Genomic DNA, 22,470 nt, shown 5'->3' on the forward strand with positions numbered 1-22,470 from the left:
TAAGACTGAACTGATGAAGTGTTGAAGTTTTGCAGCGTTAGAACTTTTAGTGTGGTTTACGTGATGTTGGCATTAGCATCGTGTGTGGTAAACAGTGCTGGGAAGGTGACTTTTAAAATGTAATCCCCTACAGATTACAGATTACATACACCAACATGTAGTTTGTAACATAATCCATTAAATTACTTAAAGTGAGTAATGTAATCTGATTACTTTGGATTACTTGATATTGTCATGTTTTTTAAAAGGACATGAAAGTAACAACCACATCCTGAAAATTCTTGTTTGTTCTCTTCAAATTCTCTGTTGAGCCCAAGTCTCACTGAAAAAGCGACTGTTTGTTGTAGAGAAACAAAGACCAGGAAATCTTCACATAAGATGTTTTGTTTTGTCTGTTAAAAGAAAATAAAAAGTCCAGTCTTTCCTTAAGCAAATAAACAATATTATTGATAGAGAAATTGATTTCTATATGAGACACTGCTGCCGTAAATTATGTTCACACTACTGTTAGTGTCATTTTGTTTAGACCTGATTTAGTCCTGGTTTAGTCCTGATTTAGCCCAAAATGTGAAAACAGAAAAATCCCTCTGTGTAATCCATTTATTTCAACAAAGTAACTGTAATCCAATTACAACTCACTGAAACAGTAACTGTAACTGAATACAGTTACTCATAATTTGTACTCTGATTACATAATCCCGGTACATGTAATCTGTTACTCCTGACACTGGTGGTGAACTACATTTCACTTTAGCATCACTCAGTAAAAGGAAAACCACCGGGACTTTTAATGTCCAGGCGCCGGAGTGAAGTTTGCCCAACCCCCGCTCCTCCTCTCCTCCTCCTCCTCCTCTCCTCTCCTCCCTCCTCCCTCCTCTCCCTCCTCCTCCTCCTCCTCCTCCTCCTCCTCCTCTCCTCCTCTCCCTCCCTCCTCTCCTCCTCCTCCCTCCTCCTCTCCTCCTCTCCCTCCTCCTCTCCTCCTCTCCCTCCTCTCCTCCTCCTCTCCTCCTCTCCTCCTCCTCCCTCCTCCTCTCCTCCTCCTCCTCCCTCCTCTCCCTCCTCCTCCTCTCCTCCTCCTCCTCCCTCCTCTCTCCTCTCCTCTCCCTCCTCTCCTCCTCTCCTCCTCTCCTCCCTCCTCCTCTCCTCTCCCTCCTCTCCTCCTCTCTCCCTCCTCTCCTCCTCCTCCTCCTCTCCTCCTCCCTCCTCCTCTCCTCCTCCTCCTCCTCCTCTCCCTCCTCCTCTCCTCCTCTCCTCCTCCTCCTCCTCCCCTCCTCTCTCCTCCTCCCTCCTCTCCCTCTCTCCTCCTCTCCTCCTCTCCTCTCCTCCTCCTCTCCTCTCTCCCTCCTCTCCCTCCTCCTCCTCTCCTCTCCCTCCTCTCCCTCCTCTCCTCCTCCTCTCCCTCCTCCTCCTCCCTCCTCCTCTCCTCCTCTTCCTCCTCTCCCTCCTCTCCCTCCTCTCCCTCCTCTCTCCCTCCTCCCTCCTCTCTCCTCCTCTCCCTCCTCCTCCTCTCCTCCTCTTCCTCCTCTCCTCCTCTCTCTCCTCCTCTCCTCCTCCCTCCTCTCCTCTCTTCCTCTCTCCTCCTCCTCTCTCTCCCTCCTCTCCTCCTCTCCCTCCTCCTCCCTCCCTCCTCTTCCTCGGATCTCGTTTGGTTCCCAGAAAACTGTGCCACGGTTCCCCAGGCGGGCGGGGCGCGGGGTGCGGGGTGCGGGCGGGGTGCAGGAGCGGGCGGTGGATGCGGGGGGAGGACACTGACACCGGGATGAGGTCGTTAATATTTTAGGAGTAACCGGAGCAGAGGGGGGGGGGGGGGGGGGGGGGGGGGGTCTGCGCCTGAAGAGGTTTGCGCAATCCTCCCTCTGCCCCGGAGACTTCAACACAGAAAACATAGAGGGCGCAGAAACAGAGCACGTGCAACTCGAGCAACTCCAACAACAGCAGCAGCGGAGCAGGGAGGGAGTCCCAAGATGGCCGCCGCACCACACCGACACTGAGATCTAGAATAAAAACGTTTATTTTATTATAGTTATTTTATATAGCCAGAATATAAATAAATATATATTAAAATAAACGATTAAATAACTATACATAATATATATAAATATATAAATATATAATATATATATATATATATATATATATATATATATATATATATATATATATATATATATATATCGTTTTAATACAGTTATTTAATAAGTCTAGGATTTTTTATTTCATTTCATTTTATTATAGTTCTATGCATAAAGTCAAGCCAGAGATCTTAATTTAGTCCTTTTAATTTTATAAACAACGGGGGGAAAAAAGAATTCGAGTTATTTCATAAGTCAGGGATTTTTATTTTATTTTATTATGTATTTATTTTATTATTTAATTTATTTTGTTTTGTTTTGTTTTATTTTATTATATTATATTTTATTTTAGCTTCATTTTTATATAAAGTTCTATGCACAAAGCCAAACCAGAGATCTTAATTTAGTCATTTTAAATTTGTAAACAACAGAAAAGAAAAAAAAAGAAAAGAAAGAAAGAAAGAAAAGAAATAATCATAATCTTAATTATAAACAACGAAGTCAGGACAAATGTATAATTCTTTCACATGTAAAGTTCAGTTAAAGTTATTGACTGCTCCTAAAGTGTTAATGGTACAGTTAATTAAGACCAGTTCAGACAACTAAATAAACTATTATACTGGTAATAAAGATATTTAAATAAATAAATAACAAACAAAGAAGTAAAATATAAGCGTCAGAAATATATTGTTACCATTGTTTTCAGTGTTCAATGTTAATATTAAGTGTAGTTGCTTCTGTCATATCATTGTTATCATTTTGTGTTATTAGGTTTGGTTTACTTTGTTTTATTTTATTTTATTTTATGTTCTTATGTTTTTTCTTTGTTTTATTTTGTTTTTGTTTTCCAACTATGGCATGAACTTGAATGTTTGTTTTATGTGACTATAGTGTATTATATTGTATGTATCTATTATACAAATAAATAAATAAATAAATAAATAAATGTTAAGTGTAGTAAACGGTACTGGCCACGTGAGGGCGCACTACAGAGACTGCGTGTATTTACTACGGGGAAAGTAAAGTTATTGCTATAAAAATCTTATTTCTTAACATAAAAAATTGAAAGCTACTGTGTTGAATTAAAGATGTACACAGTGTCTATTGGTATAAAATCTAAAATATGTGGAAAAGTGAGTGAAACATGTTTTTTTGGAGGACTGTAATTGCATTGATTTTAATTGTAGAATGAAAGTGTCCAGTCCCAACATGGCGGCCGTCCTGTCGCACGCTCCGCTCGCTCAGACCTGCGCTGCGGCTTCTGGGATCCTCCGGGTTCAGGAAGAGTTTAAAAGAGGACGGAGCCGCAGGGACCGCGCCGCTCCGGCTCTGAAGTGTCCGATGGAGACGCACCGAGTCCCGCAGGAGCAGAGGGAGCGCGGCCGCGGAGAGGACGCGGACGCGGACGCGGGGATGAAGAAGAGGCGGGCTGCGGGCGGCGTGCAGCCCGGGACAGAGGCGCAGGGGAGCGGGCGGAGCGGGCGGAGCGGCGCGGAGGAGACGCTGATGCTGGAGCTGCGGAGGCTGGTGCAGGAGCAGGTGAAGGGCAGCAGCTGGTGGGAGCTCCGCGGGAAAGACTGCACCATCCTCGGCCTGGCCTTTGTGGCGCTGGTCCCCGGTAAAACTTTACTCTGTTCCACACTAATAATTAATAATAACACATTTTATGAATATAGCGCTTTTTAAAGAGAACATTTACAAAACAAGGTGAGCTGACAAAACACTGGCATAAATATAAAAGCAGGTTAAACTTCAAAACGGTTCTGAATGAAATAAAACGCTTCAGGTGCACGCGGTTCCCACGGTCATGGAAATCCTGGAAAATAATTTTGTAAATTCAGTGAAAGTTTTGGAAAATTCATGGAATTTTACGGTAGAAGGCGATCTCTTTCACACAACTACAGAGTTCTGTGAAGTTCTCATGAGGCAATTCTGATTATTTCTGAACGTTTGCACCTTTTGTTTAAAAGAGACGACAGTAAATGCACTGACAGGATTTTAATGTTAAAAAACTATAATACCAGGAGGGTTGTGCAAAAATATCAAAATAACGATGTATATCGTATCGTTTAATGTGATGATACAGTACGATATCGTAGGCTGTTGTATCGATATATCGCCAAGAGTATTTTTTGGTTTATTTACCAACATATGAGCGAAGTGTCTAAGTTTTACTTTCATGCAGCTCTGTCTTGTGTCATGTTTTTGTTCACTTCTGCATGAATTATCGTGTGGGAGCATGTGTGTGGGGGGGTGTAGGGTTATGGGCGGAGCCTTGTACCGACTTGTACTGCTGACCGTGAGGAGGGTTTGAATAGGGCCCAGGAGAGATCGCTAGATTACTCAAACATGCATGGATGACTCTAAGTCATGTCCTATTTTTTTAAATTACTTTTTGGCAAATAATAACACGTCTGCATCTTGTATTTTGTAGATTTTTTCAGTTAAAAGTTATATGAAGTATTTATATTTGTATCTAAATAATTATATGTCGTATTTACATTTACCACCGAATTTTCATCCCCTGACAAACTGCAGATCAAACAGTGACAGTCGCAGGTGCAGAGTTCTGTGGTGCAGTTTAGGACAGAAAAATGTCTCGTGTTAAAGTACGAAAAGTTGACAGAGAGAGACAAGTTTTCAAAGAACTAAAGATAATTTTTTTGTTCAGCGTGAGGATTGTGCAGTTTGTCTGATGTAAAGAAAGTGCGGAGGTTTTCAAAGAATATAATCTGTGTCGTCAGGGTCAAGCACTTCTGTTCTACGACCTCGACCCCCGTCACAGTCTGGACAGATAATGTGGTTCGGTGACGCCTGATTTAAAACCTCTTCAGACTCGTTTGTGATGAAGGACGACGTTAGAACACGAGAGAAATGAAAGGGAAAAAGATGAAACGTTGCCCAGTGTCGCTCGTGTTCACGTCGAGCGTAGAAAAGTGGGTCAGATCAATCGCATACATTTCCCATGAACCTGCCGTGACCTTTGACCCTGTTCTTTATACACAGTTTACTACAGAACAATAACCTACATCAGACACTTTCCTTCCTTTGTACAAAGACGCGGCAGTGACCACGTTTTAACTTGAAATAATCTGATCTCTGTTCTAACGTCGTTTCCTCGTCACAAACAAACCTGGAGCTGAGTTTAGTCTTGCTCCAGTTTGGTTTGGTTTCGTCCTGTCAAGAGATTAAAAAAACTGAGAGATTAATGAATTATGATCTGTAATTAATTGATCTAATTCATCTCTTTTTTTAATCACACCTAAAAATTGCTGAGAAAAGCTTCAACTTGAGGTATTTTAATTTAAATTCATTATTACATTATTATGGCAGATCAAAAGACTGATACACAGTGTTGTGGAGTAACAGATTACAAGTACCAGAGTTATGTAATCAGAGTACAAATGATGAGTAACTGTATTCAGTTACAGTTACTGTTTCAGTGAGCGGTAATTAAATTACAGTTACTTTGTTGAAATAAATCGATTACACAGCGATATTTTCCTGTTTTCACTTTTTTTTCACATTTCACTTTTTTTTTTGTAATTCCACTCATTGCTGGACACTAAACCAGGACTAAACCTGGACTAAACCTGGTTTAGTCCTGGTTTAAATCCTGGTTTAGCCCAAAATGTGAAAACAGGAAAATATCGCCATGTAATCCATTTATTTCAACAAAGTAACTGTAATCCAATTACCACTCACTGAAACAGTAACTGTAACTGAACTGAACAAACTGAAGTTTGTTTAGAGGAAGGAAACTCATTTTTGCGACACATTTGACATTTTCACTGTTTTGATGATGAAAATGTTTGTGTTTCAGATGAACTTTGCACAAGAAGAAGTGGTTTAACAAACACTTTTAGAATCACAGACATGATTTAGACTTTATTTTTTATTGGACCGTATCGAATCGATTTGAAATATATCGTATTGAATTGAAGTGCACTGTATCGAGGTATGTATCGTATCGGCTCATCTGATGCAAAATAACTCTTTTCACATTGTATCTTCTGCACATAAACAAGCACAGTTTGGGTTTTGGAACGTCCATTACACAATAGATTTCTTGGAGACGTCACAAACCAGGAACTATGAAAGTCCGACTATTGCTCCTCCCCCCGCCCGTCCTGAGAAAGCACAGGCTCCGCCCTCCAAACGTGACGTAGGCGACGAGTGAGCCGCCCTTCCTCCGCCGTCTCAGGGAGGGAGGGGGAGACAGACGTGACCCTGATAGAGGCAGGAATAAACTTTTATTCATCATGGAGATACAGCGCGTTCAGCCGCATGTGTTGGACCCGGAATCGGACGAGGACTTTGAGGAGCACGAAGCTCAAGCACCGCGTCGATTTATTTATTTATTTCTATTCTATGATTTTGTTTTTATTTTATTTTACTGGTTTTATTTTATTTTGCTGGTTTTATTTTATTTTACTGGTTTTACTTTATTTTACTGGTTTTATTTTATTTGACAGGTTTTATTTTATTTTACTGGTTTTATTTTATTTTACTGGTTTTATATCATTTTAGTGGTTTTATATTATTTTACTGGTTTTATATTATTTTACTGGTTTTATTTATTTACTGGTTTTATTTATTTTACTGGTTTTATTTATTTTTACTGGTTTATTTTATTTTACTGTTTTATTATTTTACTGGTTTTATTTTATTTTACTGGTTTTACTTTATTTTACTGGTTTTATTTTATTTTATAGTTTTTATTTTATTTTACTGGTTTTATTTTATTTTACTGGTTTTACTTTATTTTACTGGTTTTATTTTATTTTACTGGTTTTATTTTATTTTACTGGTTTTATTTTATTTTACTGGTTTTATATCATTTTAGTGGTTTTATATTATTTTACTGGTTTTATATTATTTTACTGGTTTTATTTTATTTTACTGGTTTTATTTTATTTTACTGGTTTTACTTTATTTTACTGGTTTTATTTTATTTTACTGGTTTTATTTTATTTTACTGGTTTTATTTTATTTTACTGGTTTTATTTTATTTTACTGGTTTTATTTTATTTTACTGGTTTTATTTTATTTTACTGGTTTTATTTTATTTTACTGGTTTTATTTTATTTTACTGGTTTTATTTTATTTTACTGGTTTTATTTTATTTTACTGGTTTTATTTTATTTTACTGGTTTTATTTTATTTTACTGGTTTTATTTTATTTTACTGGTTTTATTTTACTTTTACTGGTTTTATTTTATTTTACTGATTTTATATTATTTTACTGGTTTTATTTTATTTTACTGGTTTTATTTTATTTTACTGGTTTTAATTTATTTTACTGGTTTTATTTTATTTTACTGGTTTTATTTTATTTTATTTTACATTTTCGTTGTAGCAGCTTTAGTTCGTTGTCATGTGGGAGGGTGGCAGAAATACACTGAAAGCTCTGAAAAGTTGTTTTTGCATCAGATGGGCCCTTTAATGATACTCAGTCCTGTTCACTGTGTCGTTGTTTATTTTCATATGTTCTTATTTTCTGTGACACAAACTTTACCAAAAAGAGTGATTCAAAAACTCAGGATTTACACCTTATAACAGATCACACTTTAGTAAAGACAGTCGTGTCATGTGACCAGGGGCAGGTCATGTGATCTGTGAGTAACTGTAAATGACCCTGTGCCTCTGAAATATTAAAGAGTTTCTGACACGGACTTCAGGAGTTTGTGTTTCTTCGTTTACACAAACCTGTCCTGGTCAGACCTTTAATTTGATGTAATGAGACTTAAATAATATGAGATAATAAGATTTACTGCCTGATGTAATAAATAATAATAAGAAGAAGAATACATCAGACTTATATAGCGCTTTTTTGGATGCTCAAAAACACTTTACAAACAAATAGGAACAAATGATCTGTCTCTTAATTAGGGCTGTGCAAAAATATTGAAATTTCAATATATCGTATAATTTAAAATCAATATTGTGGGCTGCTGTATTGACGTATTGTAGAGTATTTTTTGGTATATTTTACAAAATTATTTTACAGCTACAGTTTTGTTGTTTGTTTACATCAGGAGTGTCAAACTCATTTTGGTCCGGGGGGTCGTGTCCAACCGACTTTGATCCAAAGTGTCCGGATCAGAAAACTCATGTCATATAAACCCCAAAAATAACAATGCGTTCAAATATTTGTGCAGAGAAACACAAATTTGTTACAGAAATCTGTTTAAATTGATGAACTTTTTCTTTTACAAAATATTGAAATATTATGAACAACCTGAAACTTTAAGAAAAATACAATTTCAACACAATGTTTTAACATGAACTTGTATGTAAATAGGAATAAGTTCATTTTTGTTGTAAAATTCTGCACTCGGCTCCACTTTTCTCATGTTGGACATTTTTCTGATGAGGGTGTCACGGTCAACAGTCAAAACGATCGTCCTTTAAGAGCGTTTGGAAAGAGACAAGTCTTCATTTGTGCTGCTCTGGTGGGAGGGGCCACGTACAGAGACGCTGGAGACGCTGCTGCGATAAACACCACAGAAAATTAACAAGATTTTAATAGAAAATATCATAAAAATATTTTAGTAGAAAATCAGCCGAGGGCCAGATTAAAGGTCTTGCAGGACCGGATCCAGCCCCCGGGCCGTGTGTTTGACAACCCTGGATTAGAGGAAGGAAACTCGTTTATGCGACACATTTGACATTTTCACTGTTCTGATGAATAAAATGTTTGTGTTTCATATGAATTTTGCACAAGAAGTGGTTTAACAAAGACTTTTATTATCACAGACTTGATTTAGATTTTATTTTTTATTGAACCGTATTGAATCAATTTGAAATATCGAATTGTATTGAATCAAAAGTGCACTGTATCGAGGTATATTAATGACATCAGCCCTGCTCATGTTTGAATGTTTATTCATTCAGAGCTTTTCAGTTTTGACTTAAGTTACAAGATAAATAACATTTACGGAGCACAACTGGATCCATTTTATTATAAGTTAACTGTGTTTTTTCACTGTCTTCCTTTGACCTCTTGTATAAAGCTGTGATTTTTATATTTTATTATTAATTTTTCTATTTTATTTTGACTTGTACATTTACATTTAAACTATTATGTTTTATTTCACACATGTTTCTTGCTCTTTTTTGTTACTTATTTAGAATTTATTATCGACATTTATATTTTTGCTCTGTGTTATTATATTTATATTGTGACGTGTGACTCCTGTGTCCAAATCATTTCTCTTGTGGATCAATAAGGTTGAGAAGTTCTGCCTTAAACCTCGCCCCTCTGAGCTGTTTTCGTGGTGTTTCTCTGTCTTCGCCTCAGGGTTCCTGCATCTCATCTGCGCTCTTCGCATCTGACACACACGCATCTCATCTCGTCTTCGACACCCCGGCGCATCTGCATCTGGTCATCTGACACACACGGGGGAGGGCATCTGGGAGGGCATCTCATCTGACACACACGTCATCTGACACACACACGAGGGCATCTGACACACACAGGGAGGGCATCTCATCTGCATCTCCATCTGCCATCTCGTACCCTAGGGCATCTGACACACACGGGGAGGGCATCTGACACACACGGGAGGGCATCTCACACACAGGGCATCTGGCATCTGACACACACACGAGGGCATCTGGGAGGGTGGGCATCTGAGGGCATCTACACGGGAGGGCATCTGGGAGGGCATCTGACACACACACGGGGGAGGGCATCTCGAGGGCATCTGACACACACACGGGGGGGAGGGCATCTGACACACACGGGGGGGGAGGGCATCTGACACACACACGGGGGGGAGGGCATCTGACACACACGGGGGGGAGGGCATCTGACACACACACGGGGGGGAGGGCATCTGACACACACACGGGGGGGGAGGGCATCTGACACACACACGGGGGGGGAGGGCATCTGACACACACACGGGGGGAGGGCATCTGACACACACACGGGGGGAGGGCATCTGACACATCCTGAGCACTGAACTTTTTGGAACTTTTTGCTTTTTGAGCTCAGTTTTGAACATCACATCATGACAATTTTCCCACACGAGCGCAGTGCATTTTGGGAATTGTGAACTGCCCGTGTTCTTCAGGGCATCAGAGGTTCAGGGTCTTTCACAAAGGTCGGATTTTGTAGGATTATTTTCTATTTTCACAACATAAACTTTTTAAAGTGTTTAAATTCTCAAAGCTCCAAAAAGTGATCTTTGTCAGATTTATACGGGATGTACACATATTTTTGCGACCTACGACTGCCGATTGAGAGCTGGTCGTGAGGTGTTACTCCATGTTACTCCATGTTACTCCATGTTACTACATGTTACTACATGTTACTACGCCAAAAATCAGATCCCAAAAAGAGTTGCACGAGTGAAAAATCTGCTCAAAAAGGGCCAAAAATCGCACCGTGTAAACTTTTGTCCCATGAGCCGCTGAGCACAGACCCCTGAAAACAACACGACACATCTTGGATTCATCTTCAGATCTTATTACAGTTCTGTGGAAATGAGCCGTTTGTTTTTCCTGTTTCCATGGAGACCGTGTAAGAGGCAAGATAAGAATTTTGCCATGGACCTTTGAGATGCTTCAGGCTTTTTACACCGCACGTGATAAAAGACCTTCCAGAGGAAACACTTTGAGGGAACACTGCCCGAAACACCAGAGCGGAGTGAGAGTGAGGCCTTTTCTGTTGTGTTCACCCGGCGCCCCCTGGAGGCCGCTGTGACGCTGCAGGACACAGAGGACCTGACCCTCCCTGAGCAGTCCTCCTGACCAACTGAGACCTTTGACTCAGACTCAAAGGGACTGAGACGCACAGGGGAAATGTTACTGCAGCAAAACTTGAATTTACCTCAAGATGAATAAAGTGTCTCGCTGTTCCTCTCTCTCACTCACTGGGAGGGCATCTGACTCTCTGTGTCCTGTGTCTCTCAGGTGTGCGGTGCGTTCAGTGCGGACGCCGGGGTCCAGGCCCACGTGAAGCTGCATCACGCCCACACAAACGTGCTCGGTCTGGGAGACTCGTCCACCTGGAAAGTCCCGAGTCTGAGCCGAGGCCTGTACCTGTTCATCGCTCCGCTCGCCGTCCCCGTCATCACCCCGCTGGTCGCTCTCGGTACTGCGCCCACAACGGAGCAGGAGGAGTTGTAGTAGTAGTAGTAGTAGTAGTAGTAGTACTTTTACACATATATTCTGTCTGTTCCAGCCCAGTTGAAGCACCAGTCCGTGCTCTCGTCTCTCCGGACCCTCCTGATGGTTTCTCTGGGGCTCTGGTCTCACTTCTGGATCCTGGTCCGGGTCTGTGGGTTCTGCTCGGTTCCGTCTGCGCTCGGCTGCATGTTCTTCACCAGGAACCTGTTCTCTCTGCCGTACATCCACGTCAACATCTTCCAGGTAACAACACAAACCTTTAGACCACAGACTGTAAAGACGTGACGTCACTGCAGAGTTCAGCTCCAGGCAAATGAAGCTCATCGAGGCGGCAGTTACGCGGTGAATCTGGAGTTGATATTAAGAATGGGAATTTATTTATGGACAAAATAATGAAATAAAAACACCAGGATCATGTAGAACGGGTTAATACATTAACATTTTCAGACCAAAATGATGAGGTTCACAGCAGCAGGTACAGAGAGATTTTACGTTTCAGCATTTCAATGAAAAGTCATTTGGAGCCAAAGTCGATGGAGCCGTGCTCACTTCCTGTTTGGAACGCGGCGGCTAGTGTGTTAGCTATGTCCGTTCAGAGTTTGTGGTTACCCTGAACGCGCTGACTCACATCAGGCACAGTTACCGCCGCAGTCTAGGGTGTCCAGACTATGGCCCAGGGGCCAAATGCGGTCCTCAGGTTCTCTGCTCAATTGGCCTAAATGACCAAAAGTATTTTTACAGCAAATTTTCCAAATCCTGCTATTATAACTGTGATTCAGACGAAACATAAATGTCCCATAAAACACCGTCTTTTTAAAGGTGATTCTCTGAGTGATTCACTTAAATATTCTGTGTCTGTGTCACTACGCTCTTTAAATGTTATTTAAATATATTTAAATATGTTTAATTATGTTTAAATATATTTAATTATGTGTCCCTCAGAGACAGAGTTTACACCTCCAGTCTCTAAAGTCTTTTTCCACACAGTGACACAGAATCAAAGTGGCACAGTTTAACATTCCTCAGACACTGGACCCGGAGGTCCCATGGTCCAGACTCTACAGGTCACATGACTGTAATCCACAGATTTAAACCAGACCTGGAGCAGACCTGGAGCAGACCTGACTCTGATCTAATGCCACAGTCTGGTCAGGAGCTCATCACATGATCCACAGATTAAATCTCAAATATGAAATAAAAGGGAAAAGCAGAAACTTTGGCCAAAAAATATTTTAATTGTTAATCCCCATGGCAAGCAGGTCTCATTTCTCATCAGTGTGAAGTTCAGGCTCAGACTGACTCACACTTCACACTAAAACACCAGGTACAACAGAGCGGATCCACACTGAAGAAACATCTCACCTGCTCCTCCTCACTCCCTCCTCTCCTCCTCCTCCTCTCCTCCTCATCCTCCTCCTCTCTCCTCCTCCTCCTCTCCTCCTCTCCTCCTCTCCTCCTCTCCTCCTCTCTCTCCTCCTCACTCCTCCTCTCCTCCTCCTCTCTCTCTCTCTCCTCCTCTCTCCTCCTCTCTCCTCCTCTCTCCTCCTCTCTCCTCTCCTCCTCCTCTCTCCTCTCTCCTCCTCTCCTCTCTCCTCCTCTCCTCCTCTCCTCCTCTCTCCTCCTCCTCTCCTCCTCTCTCCTCCTCTCCTCCTCTCCTCCTCACTCCTCTCTCTCCTCTCTCCTCTCTCCTCTCTCTCTCTCTCCTCTCTCTCCTCTCCTCTCTCTCTCCTCCTCCTCCTCTCCTCTCTCTCTCCTCCTCTCCTCTCTCTCCTCTCTCTCTCCTCCTCTCTCCTCTCTCCTCTCTCCTCCTCTCTCTCTCTCCTCTCTCTCTCCTCCTCTCTCCTCTCTCCTCCTCCTCCTCTCTTCCTCTCCTCCTCATCCTCCTCTCCTCTCCTGTAGCACATCGGTCTGTCCATGTTCTCCCCGGACCAGAGACCAAAGAGGATTTTCCAGATGAGTCACGGTGTCCTGAACCTGCCCAGAAACCTGCTCCTGGACTGGACCTTCGGACACTCCCTGATCAGCTGCCACGTGGAGCATCACCTGTTCCCCACGCTGTCCGACAACATGTGTCTGAAGGTCAGGACTAACCCGGGACTAAACCAGGACTAAACCAGGACTAAAGTCCGACAACATGTGTCTGAAGGTCAGGAGGACTAAACCCAGGACTCAGGACTAACCGGACTAAACCAGGACTAAACCAGGACTAAAGTCCGACAACATGTGTCTGAAGGTCAGGACTAACCCGGGACTAAACCAGGACTAAACCAGGACTAAAGTCCGACAACATGTGTCTGAAGGTCAGGACTAACCCGGGACTAAACCAGGGACTAAACCAGGACTAAAGTCCGACAACATGTGTCTGAAGGTCAGGACTAACCCGGGACTAAACCAGGACTAAACCAGGACTAAACCAGGACTAAAGTCCGACAACATGTGTCTGAAGGTCAGGACTAACCCGGGACTAAACCAGGACTAAACCAGGACTAAAGTCCGACAACATGTGTCTGAAGGTCAGGACTAACCCGGGACTAAACCAGGACTAAACCAGGACTAAAGTCCGACAACATGTGTCTGAAGGTCAGGACTAACCCGGGACTAAACCAGGACTAAACCAGGACTAAAGTCCGACAACATGTGTCTGAAGGTCAGGACTAACACCGGGACTAACCCGGACTAAACCGGGACTAAACCAGGACTAAACCAGGACTAAAAACAGGACTAAAGTCCGACAACATGTGTCTGAAGGTCAGGATTAAACCAGGACTAACCCGGGACTAAACCAGGACTAAACGAGCACTAGACCAGGACTAAAGTCCGACAACATGTGTCTGAAGGTCAGGACTAAACCAGGACTAAACCAAGGACTAAGACCAAGACTAAAGTCCGACAACATGTGTCTGAAGGTCAGGACTAGACCAGGACTAAACGAGGACTAGACCAGGACTAGACCAGGACTAAACCAGGGCTAAAGTCCTACAACATGTGTCTGAACCTGAACCAGGACTAAACCAGGACTAAACCAGGTCTAAACTGGGTCTAAACCTGGACTAGACCAGGACTAGACCAGGTCTAAACCAGGTCTGACTCGTCTCGTTCCAGGTGAAGCCGGTCGTCAGTCGGTTCTTGAAGTCCAAGTCGTTGCCGTACCAACAGGACTCGTACTTGTCCCGCCTCCGACTGTTTTTCCACCAATACCACGAGCTCATGGTGCTGGCCCCGCCCATCACCGAGCTCGTGGGCATCCAATGAGAACGCGGGGTTTGATCAGCCGTCCAATCAGAGCACAGGACCTGGGGCACACCTGTCCAGAGGAGACGCGGGGTCACAGGTGAACGAGGAGCGAGGAAACACGACGCAGGATTCTCTTTGGGATTATTTTTGGAATTAAAGCCAAAACAGAAGTTTATACCAAATGTTTATGATTCAGATTTCTGTAAATACTGGAACTATTCACATGAAACTTATAATATACTTAAAGTTAAAGGTCAAATATTAAACATAAGTGACTCTTGTGAGATTTAAGTCGTGTTCTAAAGTTGTTTCCTCTTCAAAAACATAAACAGACCGGACTTGTGTTTTGTTTCTTCATGTTTGAGTAAATCTTTATTATGAGTCTGTCTACATCTGCGAAGCTCAAAACGCTCTGTTCCACCTTGTGATGTCATGAATAGGGTGACTAGACAACTCTGTTTCCCCGGGACAGTCCCAGGTGTCCCTATTTTTTGACCAATTTGATCTAATTCAGGACTAAACTAAGACTAAACCAGGACTAAACTAGGACTAGACCAGGACTAAAATTGGACTAGACTGGGACTAAACCAGGACTAGACCGGGAATAAATAGGGACTAAACTAAGACTAAACCAGGNAATTGAATCAAAAGTGCACTGTATCGAGGTATATTAATGACATCAGCCCTGCTCATGTTTGAATGTTTATTCATTCAGAGCTTTTCAGTTTTGACTTAAGTTACAAGATAAATAACATTTACGGAGCACAACTGGATCCATTTTATTATAAGTTAACTGTGTTTTTTCACTGTCTTCCTTTGACCTCTTGTATAAAGCTGTGATTTTATATTTTATTATTAATTTTTCTATTTTATTTTGACTTGTACATTTACATTTAAACTATTATGTTTTATTTCACACATGTTTCTTGCTCTTTTTTGTTACTTATTTAGAATTTATTATCGACATTTATATTTTTGCTCTGTGTTATTATATTTATATTGTGACGTGTGACTCCTGTGTCCAAATCATTTCTCTTGTGGATCAATAAGGTTGAGAAGTTCTGCCTTAAACCTCGCCCCTCTGAGCTGTTTTCGTGGTGTTTCTCTCTGTCTTCGCCTCAGGGTTCCTGCTCCTGCGCTCTTCGTCGCTCCTCGTCTTCGCCCCGGCGCTGCTGGTCCTGGGAGTCTGTCACGCCGTCATCACGGTGAAAGGAGCTCATCTGTCCAGCCACTCGTCCCTGAGCCGCTCGCCCCTCCTCAACCGCATCTGGGCCGTGTTCTTCATCGAGGTGAGGAGCGGGAGGGCATCTGACACACACGGGGGGAGGGCATCTGACACACACACGGGGGAGCATCTGGGAGGGCATCTGACACACACGGGGGGAGGGCATCTGACACACACGGGGGGAGGGCATCTGACACACACACACGGGGGGAGGGCATCTGACACACACGGGGGGAGGGCATCTGACCACACACGGGGGGAGGCATCTGACACACACGGGGAGGGCAGGGCATCTGACACACACACGGGGAGGGCATCTGACACACAGGGGGAGGGCATCTGACACACACACAGGGGAGGGCATCTGACACACACACAGGGAGGGCATCTGACACACACACGGGGGGAGGGCATCTGACACACACACGGGGGGAGGGCATCTGACACACACACGGGGAGGCATCTGACACACACACGGGGGGAGGGCATCTGACACACACAGGGGGAGGGCATCTGACACACACACAGGGGGGGCATCTGACACACACGGGGGGAGGGCATCTGACACACACGGGGGAGGGCATCTGACACACACACGGGGGAGGGCATCTGACACACACACGGGGGGAGGGCATCTGACACACACACGGGGAGGGCATCTGACACACACGGGGAGGGCATCTGACACACACACGGGGGAGGGCATCTGACACACACACGGGGAGGGCATCTGACACACACACGGGGGGAGGGCATCTGGGGGGAGGGCATCTGACACACACAGGGGAGGGCATCTGACACACACACGGGGGGAGGGCATCTGACACACACAGGGGGAGGGCATCTGACACACACACGGGGGGAGGGCATCTGACACACACACGGGGGGAGGGCATCTGACACACACACAGGGGAGGGCATCTGACACACACACGGGGGAGGGCATCTGACACACACACGGGGGGAGGGCATCTGACACACACAGGGGGGAGGGCATCTGACACACACACGGGGGGAGGGCATCTGACACACACACGGGGGAGGGCATCTGACACACACAGGGGGGAGGGCATCTGACACACACGGGGGGAGGGCATCTGACACACACACAGGGAGGGCATCTGACACACACAGGGGGGAGAGGGCATCTGACACACACGGGGGGAGGGCATCTGACACACACGGGGGAGGGCATCTGACACACACATGGGGGGGAGGGCATCTGACACACACACGGGGGAGGGCATCTGACACACACACGGGGGGAGGGCATCTGACACACACAGGGGGAGGGCATCTGACACACACACAGGGGGGAGGGCATCTGACACACACACGGGGGAGGGCATCTGACACACACACAGGGGAGGGCATCTGACACACACACGGGGGAGGGCATCTGACACACACACGGGGGGAGGCATCTGACACACACACGGGGGGAGGGCATCTGACACACACAGGGGGGAGGGCATCTGACACACACGGGGGAGGGCATCTGACACACACACGGGGGGAGGGCATCTGACACACACACGGGGGGAGGGCATCTGACACACACAGGGAGGGCATCTGACACACACAGGGAGGGCATCTGACACACACAGGGGGAGGGCATCTGACACACACAGGGAGGGCATCTGACACACACACGGGGGGAGGGCATCTGACACACACACAGGGGGAGGGCATCTGACACACACACGGGGGGAGGCATCTGACACACACACAGGGAGGGCATCTGACACACACACGGGGGAGGGCATCTGACACACACAGGGGAGGGCATCTGACACACACACGGGGAGGGCATCTGACACACACACGGGGGAGGGCATCTGACACACACACGGGGGGAGGGCATCTGACACACACACGGGGGGAGGGCATCTGACACATCCTGAGCAGTTTTTGGAACTTTTTGCGTTTTGAGCTCAGTTTTTAACATCACATCATGACAATTTTCCCACAAAAGCGCAATGCATTTTGGGAATTGTGAACTGCCCGTGTTCTTCAGGGCATCAGAGGTTCAGGGTCTTTCACAAAGGTCGGATTTTGTAGGATTATTTTCTATTTTCACAACATAAACTTTTTAAAGTGTTTAAATTCTCAAAGCTCCAAAAAGTGATCTTTGTCAGATTTATACGGGATGTACACATATTTTTGTGACCTACGACTGCCGATTGAGAGCTGGTCGTGAGGTATTACTCCATGTTACTCCATGTTACTCCATGTTACTCCATGTTACTACCATGTTACTACATGTTACTACGCCAAAAATCAGATCCCAAAAAGAGTTGCACGAGTGAAAAATCTGCTCAAAAAGGGCCAAAAATCGCACCGTGTAAACTTTTGTCCCATGAGCCGCTGAGCACAGACCCCTGAAAACAACACGACACATCTTGGATTCATCTTCAGATCTTATTACAGTTCTGTGGAAATGAGCCGTTTGTTTTTTCCTGTTTCCATGGAGACCGTGTAAGAGGCAAGATAAGAATTTTGCCATGGACCTTTGAGATGCTTCAGGCTTTTTACACCGCACGTGATAAAAGACCTTCCAGAGGAAACACTTTGAGGGAACACTGCCCGAAACACCACCAGAGCGGAGTGAGACTGAGGCCTTTTCTGTTGTGTTCACCCGGCGCCCCCTGGAGGCCGCTGTGACGCTGCAGGACACAGAGGACCTGACCCTCCCTGAGCAGTCCTCCTGACCAACTGAGACCTTTGACTCAGACTCAAAGGGACTGAGACGCACAGGGGAAATGTTACTGCAGCAAAACTTGAATTTTACCTCAAGATGAATAAAGTGTCTCGCTGTTCCTCTCTCTCACTCACTGGGAGGGCATCTGACTCTCTGTGTCCTGTGTCTCTCAGGTGTGCGGTGCGGTGCGTTCAGTGCGGACGCCGGGGTCCAGGCCCACGTGAAGCTGCATCACGCCCACACAAACGTGCTCGGTCTGGGAGACTCGTCCACCTGGAAAGTCCCGAGTCTGAGCCGAGGCCTGTACCTGTTCATCGCTCCGCTCGCCGTCCCCGTCATCACCCCGCTGGTCGCTCTCGGTACTGCGCCCACAACGGAGCAGGAGGAGTTGTAGTAGTAGTAGTAGTAGTAGTAGTAGTAGTAGTAGTAGTAGTAGTAGTAGTAGTAGTAGTAGTAGTAGTACTTTTACACATATATTCTGTCTGTTCCAGCCCAGTTGAAGCACCAGTCCGTGCTCTCGTCTCTCCGGACCCTCCTGATGGTTTCTCTGGGGCTCTGGTCTCACTTCTGGATCCTGGTCCGGGTCTGTGGGTTCTGCTCGGTTCCGTCTGCGCTCGGCTGCATGTTCTTCACCAGGAACCTGTTCTCTCTCTGCCGTACATCCACGTCAACATCTTCCAGGTAACAACACAAACCTTTAGACCACAGACTGTAAAGACGTGACGTCACTGCAGAGTTCAGCTCCAGGCAAATGAAGCTCATCGAGGCGGCAGATATATAATATATATGTTGATATTAAGAATGGGAATTTATTTATGGACAAAATAATGAAATAAAAACACCAGGATCATGTAGAACGGGTTAATACATTAACATTTTCAGACCAAAATGATGAGGTTCACAGCAGCAGGTACAGAGAGATTTTACGTTTCAGCATTTCAATGAAAAGTCATTTGGAGCCAAAGTCGATGGAGCCGTGCTCACTTCCTGTTTGGAACGCGGCGGCTAGTGTGTTAGCTATGTCCGTTCAGAGTTTGTGGTTACCCTGAACGCGCTGACTCACATCAGGCACAGTTACCGCCGCAGTCTAGGGTGTCCAGACTATGGCCCAGGGGCCAAATGTGGTCCTCAGGTTCTCTGCTCAATTGGCCTAAATGACCAAAAGTATTTTTACAGCAAATTTTCCAAATCCTGCTATTATAACTGTGATTCAGACGAAACATAAATGTCCCATAAAACACCGTCTTTTTAAAGGTGATTCTCTGAGTGATTCACTTAAATATTCTGTGTCTGTGTCACTACGCTCTTTAAATGTTATTTAAGTATATTTAAATATGTTTAATTATGTTTAAATATATTTAATTATGTGTCCCTCAGAGACAGAGTTTACACCTCCAGGCTCTAAAGTCTTTTTCTACACAGTGACACAGAATCAAAGTGGCACAGTTTAACATTCCTCAGACACTGGACCCGGAGGTCCCATGGTCCAGACTCTACAGGTCACATGACTGTAATCCACAGATTTAAACCAGACCTGGAGCAGACCTGGAGCAGACCTGGAGCAGACCTGACTCTGATCTAATGCCACAGTCTGGTCAGGAGCTCGTCACATGATCCACAGATTAAATCTCAAATATGAAATAAAAGGGAAAAGCAGAAACTTTGGCCAAAAATATTTTAATTGTTAATCCCCATGGCAGCAGGTCTCATTTCTCATCAGTGTGAAGTTCAGGCTCAGACTGACTCACACTTCACACTAAAACACCAGGTACAACAGAGCGGATCCACACTGAAGAAACATCTCACCTGTACTGTCCCTCCTCCTCCTCTCTCCTCTCTCCTCTCCTCCTCTCTCTCCTCTCCTCCTCTCCTCCTCTCCTCCTCTCTCCTCCTCCTCATCCTCCTCTCTCCTCTCCTCTCTCCTCTCCTCCTCCTCCTCCTCTCCTCCTCTCCTCCTCTCCTCCTCTCCTCCTCTCCTCTCCTCCTCCTCCTCTCCTCCTCCTCCTCTCCTCCTCCTCCTCCTCTCTCTCTCCTCTCTCCTCCTCCTCCTCTCTCCTCCTCTCCTCTCTCCTCCTCCTCCTCCTCCTCCTCTCCTCTCTCCTCCTCCTCTCTCCTCCTCCTCTCTCTCCTCTCTCCTCTCTCTCTCCTCTCTCCTCCTCTCTCCTCCTCTCTCCTCTCCTCCTCCTCCTCTCCTCCTCCTCTCTCCTCCTCTCCTCCTCTCTCCTCCTCCATCCTCCTCCTCCTCCTCTCCTCCTCCTCTCCTCCTCTCTTCCTCTCCTCTCCTGTAGCACATCGGTCTGTCCATGTTCTCCCCGGACCAGAGACCAAAGAGGATTTTCCAGATGAGTCACGGTGTCCTGAACCTGCCCAGAAACCTGCTCCTGGACTGGACCTTCGGACACTCCCTGATCAGCTGCCACGTGGAGCATCACCTGTTCCCCACGCTGTCCGACAACATGTGTCTGAAGGTCAGGACTAACCCGGGACTAAACCAGGACTAAACCAGGACTAAACCAGGACTAAAGTCCGACAACATGTGTCTGAAGGTCAGGACTAACCCGGGACTAAACCAGGACTAAACCAGGACTAAAGTCCGACAACATGTGTCTGAAGGTCAGGACTAACCCGGGACTAACCCGGGACTAAACCAGGACTAAACCAGGACTAAACCAGGACTAAAGTCCGACAACATGTGTCTGAAGGTCAGGACTAACCCGGGACTAAACCAGGACTAAACCAGGACTAAAGTCCGACAACATGTGTCTGAAGGTCAGGACTAACCCGGGACTAAACCAGGACTAAACCAGGACTAAAGTCCGACAACATGTGTCTGAAGGTCAGGACTAACCCGGGACTAAACCAGGACTAAACCAGGACTAAACCAGGACTAAAGTCCGACAACATGTGTCTGAAGGTCAGGACTAACCCGGGACTAAACCAGGACTAAACCAGGACTAAACCAGGACTAAAGTCCGACAACATGTGTCTGAAGGTCAGGACTAACCCGGGACTAAACCAGGACTAAACCAGGACTAAAGTCCGACAACATGTGTCTGAAGGTCAGGATTAAACCAGGACTAAACCAGGACTAAAGTCCGACAACATGTGTCTGAAGGTCAGGACTAACCCGGGACTAAACCAGGACTAAACCAGGACTAAACCAGGACTAAAGTCCGACAACATGTGTCTGAAGGTCAGGATTAAACCAGGACTAACCCGGGACTAAACCAGGACTAAACGAGCACTAGACCAGGACTAAAGTCCGACAACGTGTCTGAAGGTCAGGACTAGACCAGGACTAAACCAAGACTAAACCAAGACTAAAGTCCGACAACATGTGTCTGAAGGTCAGGACTAGACCAGGACTAGACTAGGACTAGACCAGGACTAAACCAGGGCTAAAGTCCTACAACATGTGTCTGAACGTGAGGACTAAACCAGGACTAAACCAGGACTAAACCGGGTCTAAACTGGGTCTAAACCTGGACTAGACCAGGACTAGACCAGGTCTAAACCAGGTCTGACTCGTCTCGTTCCAGGTGAAGCCGGTCGTCAGTCAGTTCTTGAAGTCCAAGTCGTTGCCGTACCAACAGGACTCGTACTTGTCCCGCCTCCGACTGTTTTTCCACCAATACCACGAGCTCATGGTGCTGGCCCCGCCCATCACCGAGCTCGTGGGCATCCAATGAGAACGCGGGGTTTGATCAGCCGTCCAATCAGAGCACAGGACCTGGGGCACACCTGTCCAGAGGAGACGCGGGGTCACAGGTGAACGAGGAGCGAGGAAACACGACGCAGGATTCTCTTTGGGATTATTTTTGGAATTAAAGCCAAAACAGAAGTTTATACCAAATGTTTATGATTCAGATTTCTGTAAATACTGGAACTATTCACATGAAACTTATAATATACTTAAAGTTAAAGGTCAAATATTAAACATAAGTGACTCTTGTGAGATTTAAGTCGTGTTCTAAAGTTGTTTCCTCTTCAAAAACATAAACAGACCCGGACTTGTGTTTTGTTTCTTCATGTTTGAGTAAATCTTTATTATGAGTCTGTCTACATCTGCGAAGCTCAAAACGCTCTGTTCCACCTTGTGA

General features: G+C 45.1%; 2 protein-coding genes across 2 annotated transcripts; both read left to right on the top strand.

The window, feature by feature from the left end:
• The first annotated feature begins 3,281 nt into the window (after positions 1-3,281).
• fads6 (fatty acid desaturase 6) lies at positions 3,282-22,086 on the top strand. The gene is given in 7 exon segments (XM_055149964.1): positions 3,282-3,690; positions 15,567-15,740; positions 18,544-18,729; positions 18,862-19,016; positions 19,019-19,051; positions 20,659-20,838; positions 21,910-22,086. Coding segments are annotated over 7 exon segments (1,287 nt in total). The 3' UTR covers positions 22,060-22,086.
• On the top strand, positions 10,642-14,520 carry LOC129407896 (fatty acid desaturase 6-like). Its single transcript, XM_055150476.1, has 5 exons — positions 10,642-10,734; positions 10,995-11,175; positions 11,266-11,453; positions 13,110-13,289; positions 14,313-14,520. The coding sequence occupies exons 1-5, from the start codon at positions 10,642-10,644 to the stop codon at positions 14,460-14,462; spliced, it is 792 nt and encodes a 263-aa protein (XP_055006451.1). The 3' UTR covers positions 14,463-14,520.
• Positions 22,087-22,470: the final 384 nt, after the last annotated feature.

The sequence above is a fragment of the Boleophthalmus pectinirostris genome, unplaced genomic scaffold (genome assembly GCF_026225935.1).
Source record: "Boleophthalmus pectinirostris isolate CB_2022bp ecotype Guang Dong unplaced genomic scaffold, ASM2622593v1 HiC_scaffold_14, whole genome shotgun sequence".
NCBI classification, from domain to species: Eukaryota; Metazoa; Chordata; class Actinopteri; order Gobiiformes; family Gobiidae; genus Boleophthalmus; species Boleophthalmus pectinirostris.

Excerpts from the sequence above, each read along its gene's own strand:
- LOC129407896 (XM_055150476.1), top strand. The coding sequence starts at position 10,642 with ATGCTTCAGGCTTTTTACACCGCACGTGATAAAAGACCTTCCAGAGGA. Across the intron at positions 10,735-10,994 it reads AACACCAGAGCGGAGTGAGA|GTGTGCGGTGCGTTCAGTGC; the intron begins GTGAGGCCTTTT and ends TGTGTCTCTCAG. Across the intron at positions 13,290-14,312 it reads CCGACAACATGTGTCTGAAG|GTGAAGCCGGTCGTCAGTCG; the intron begins GTCAGGACTAAC and ends GTCTCGTTCCAG.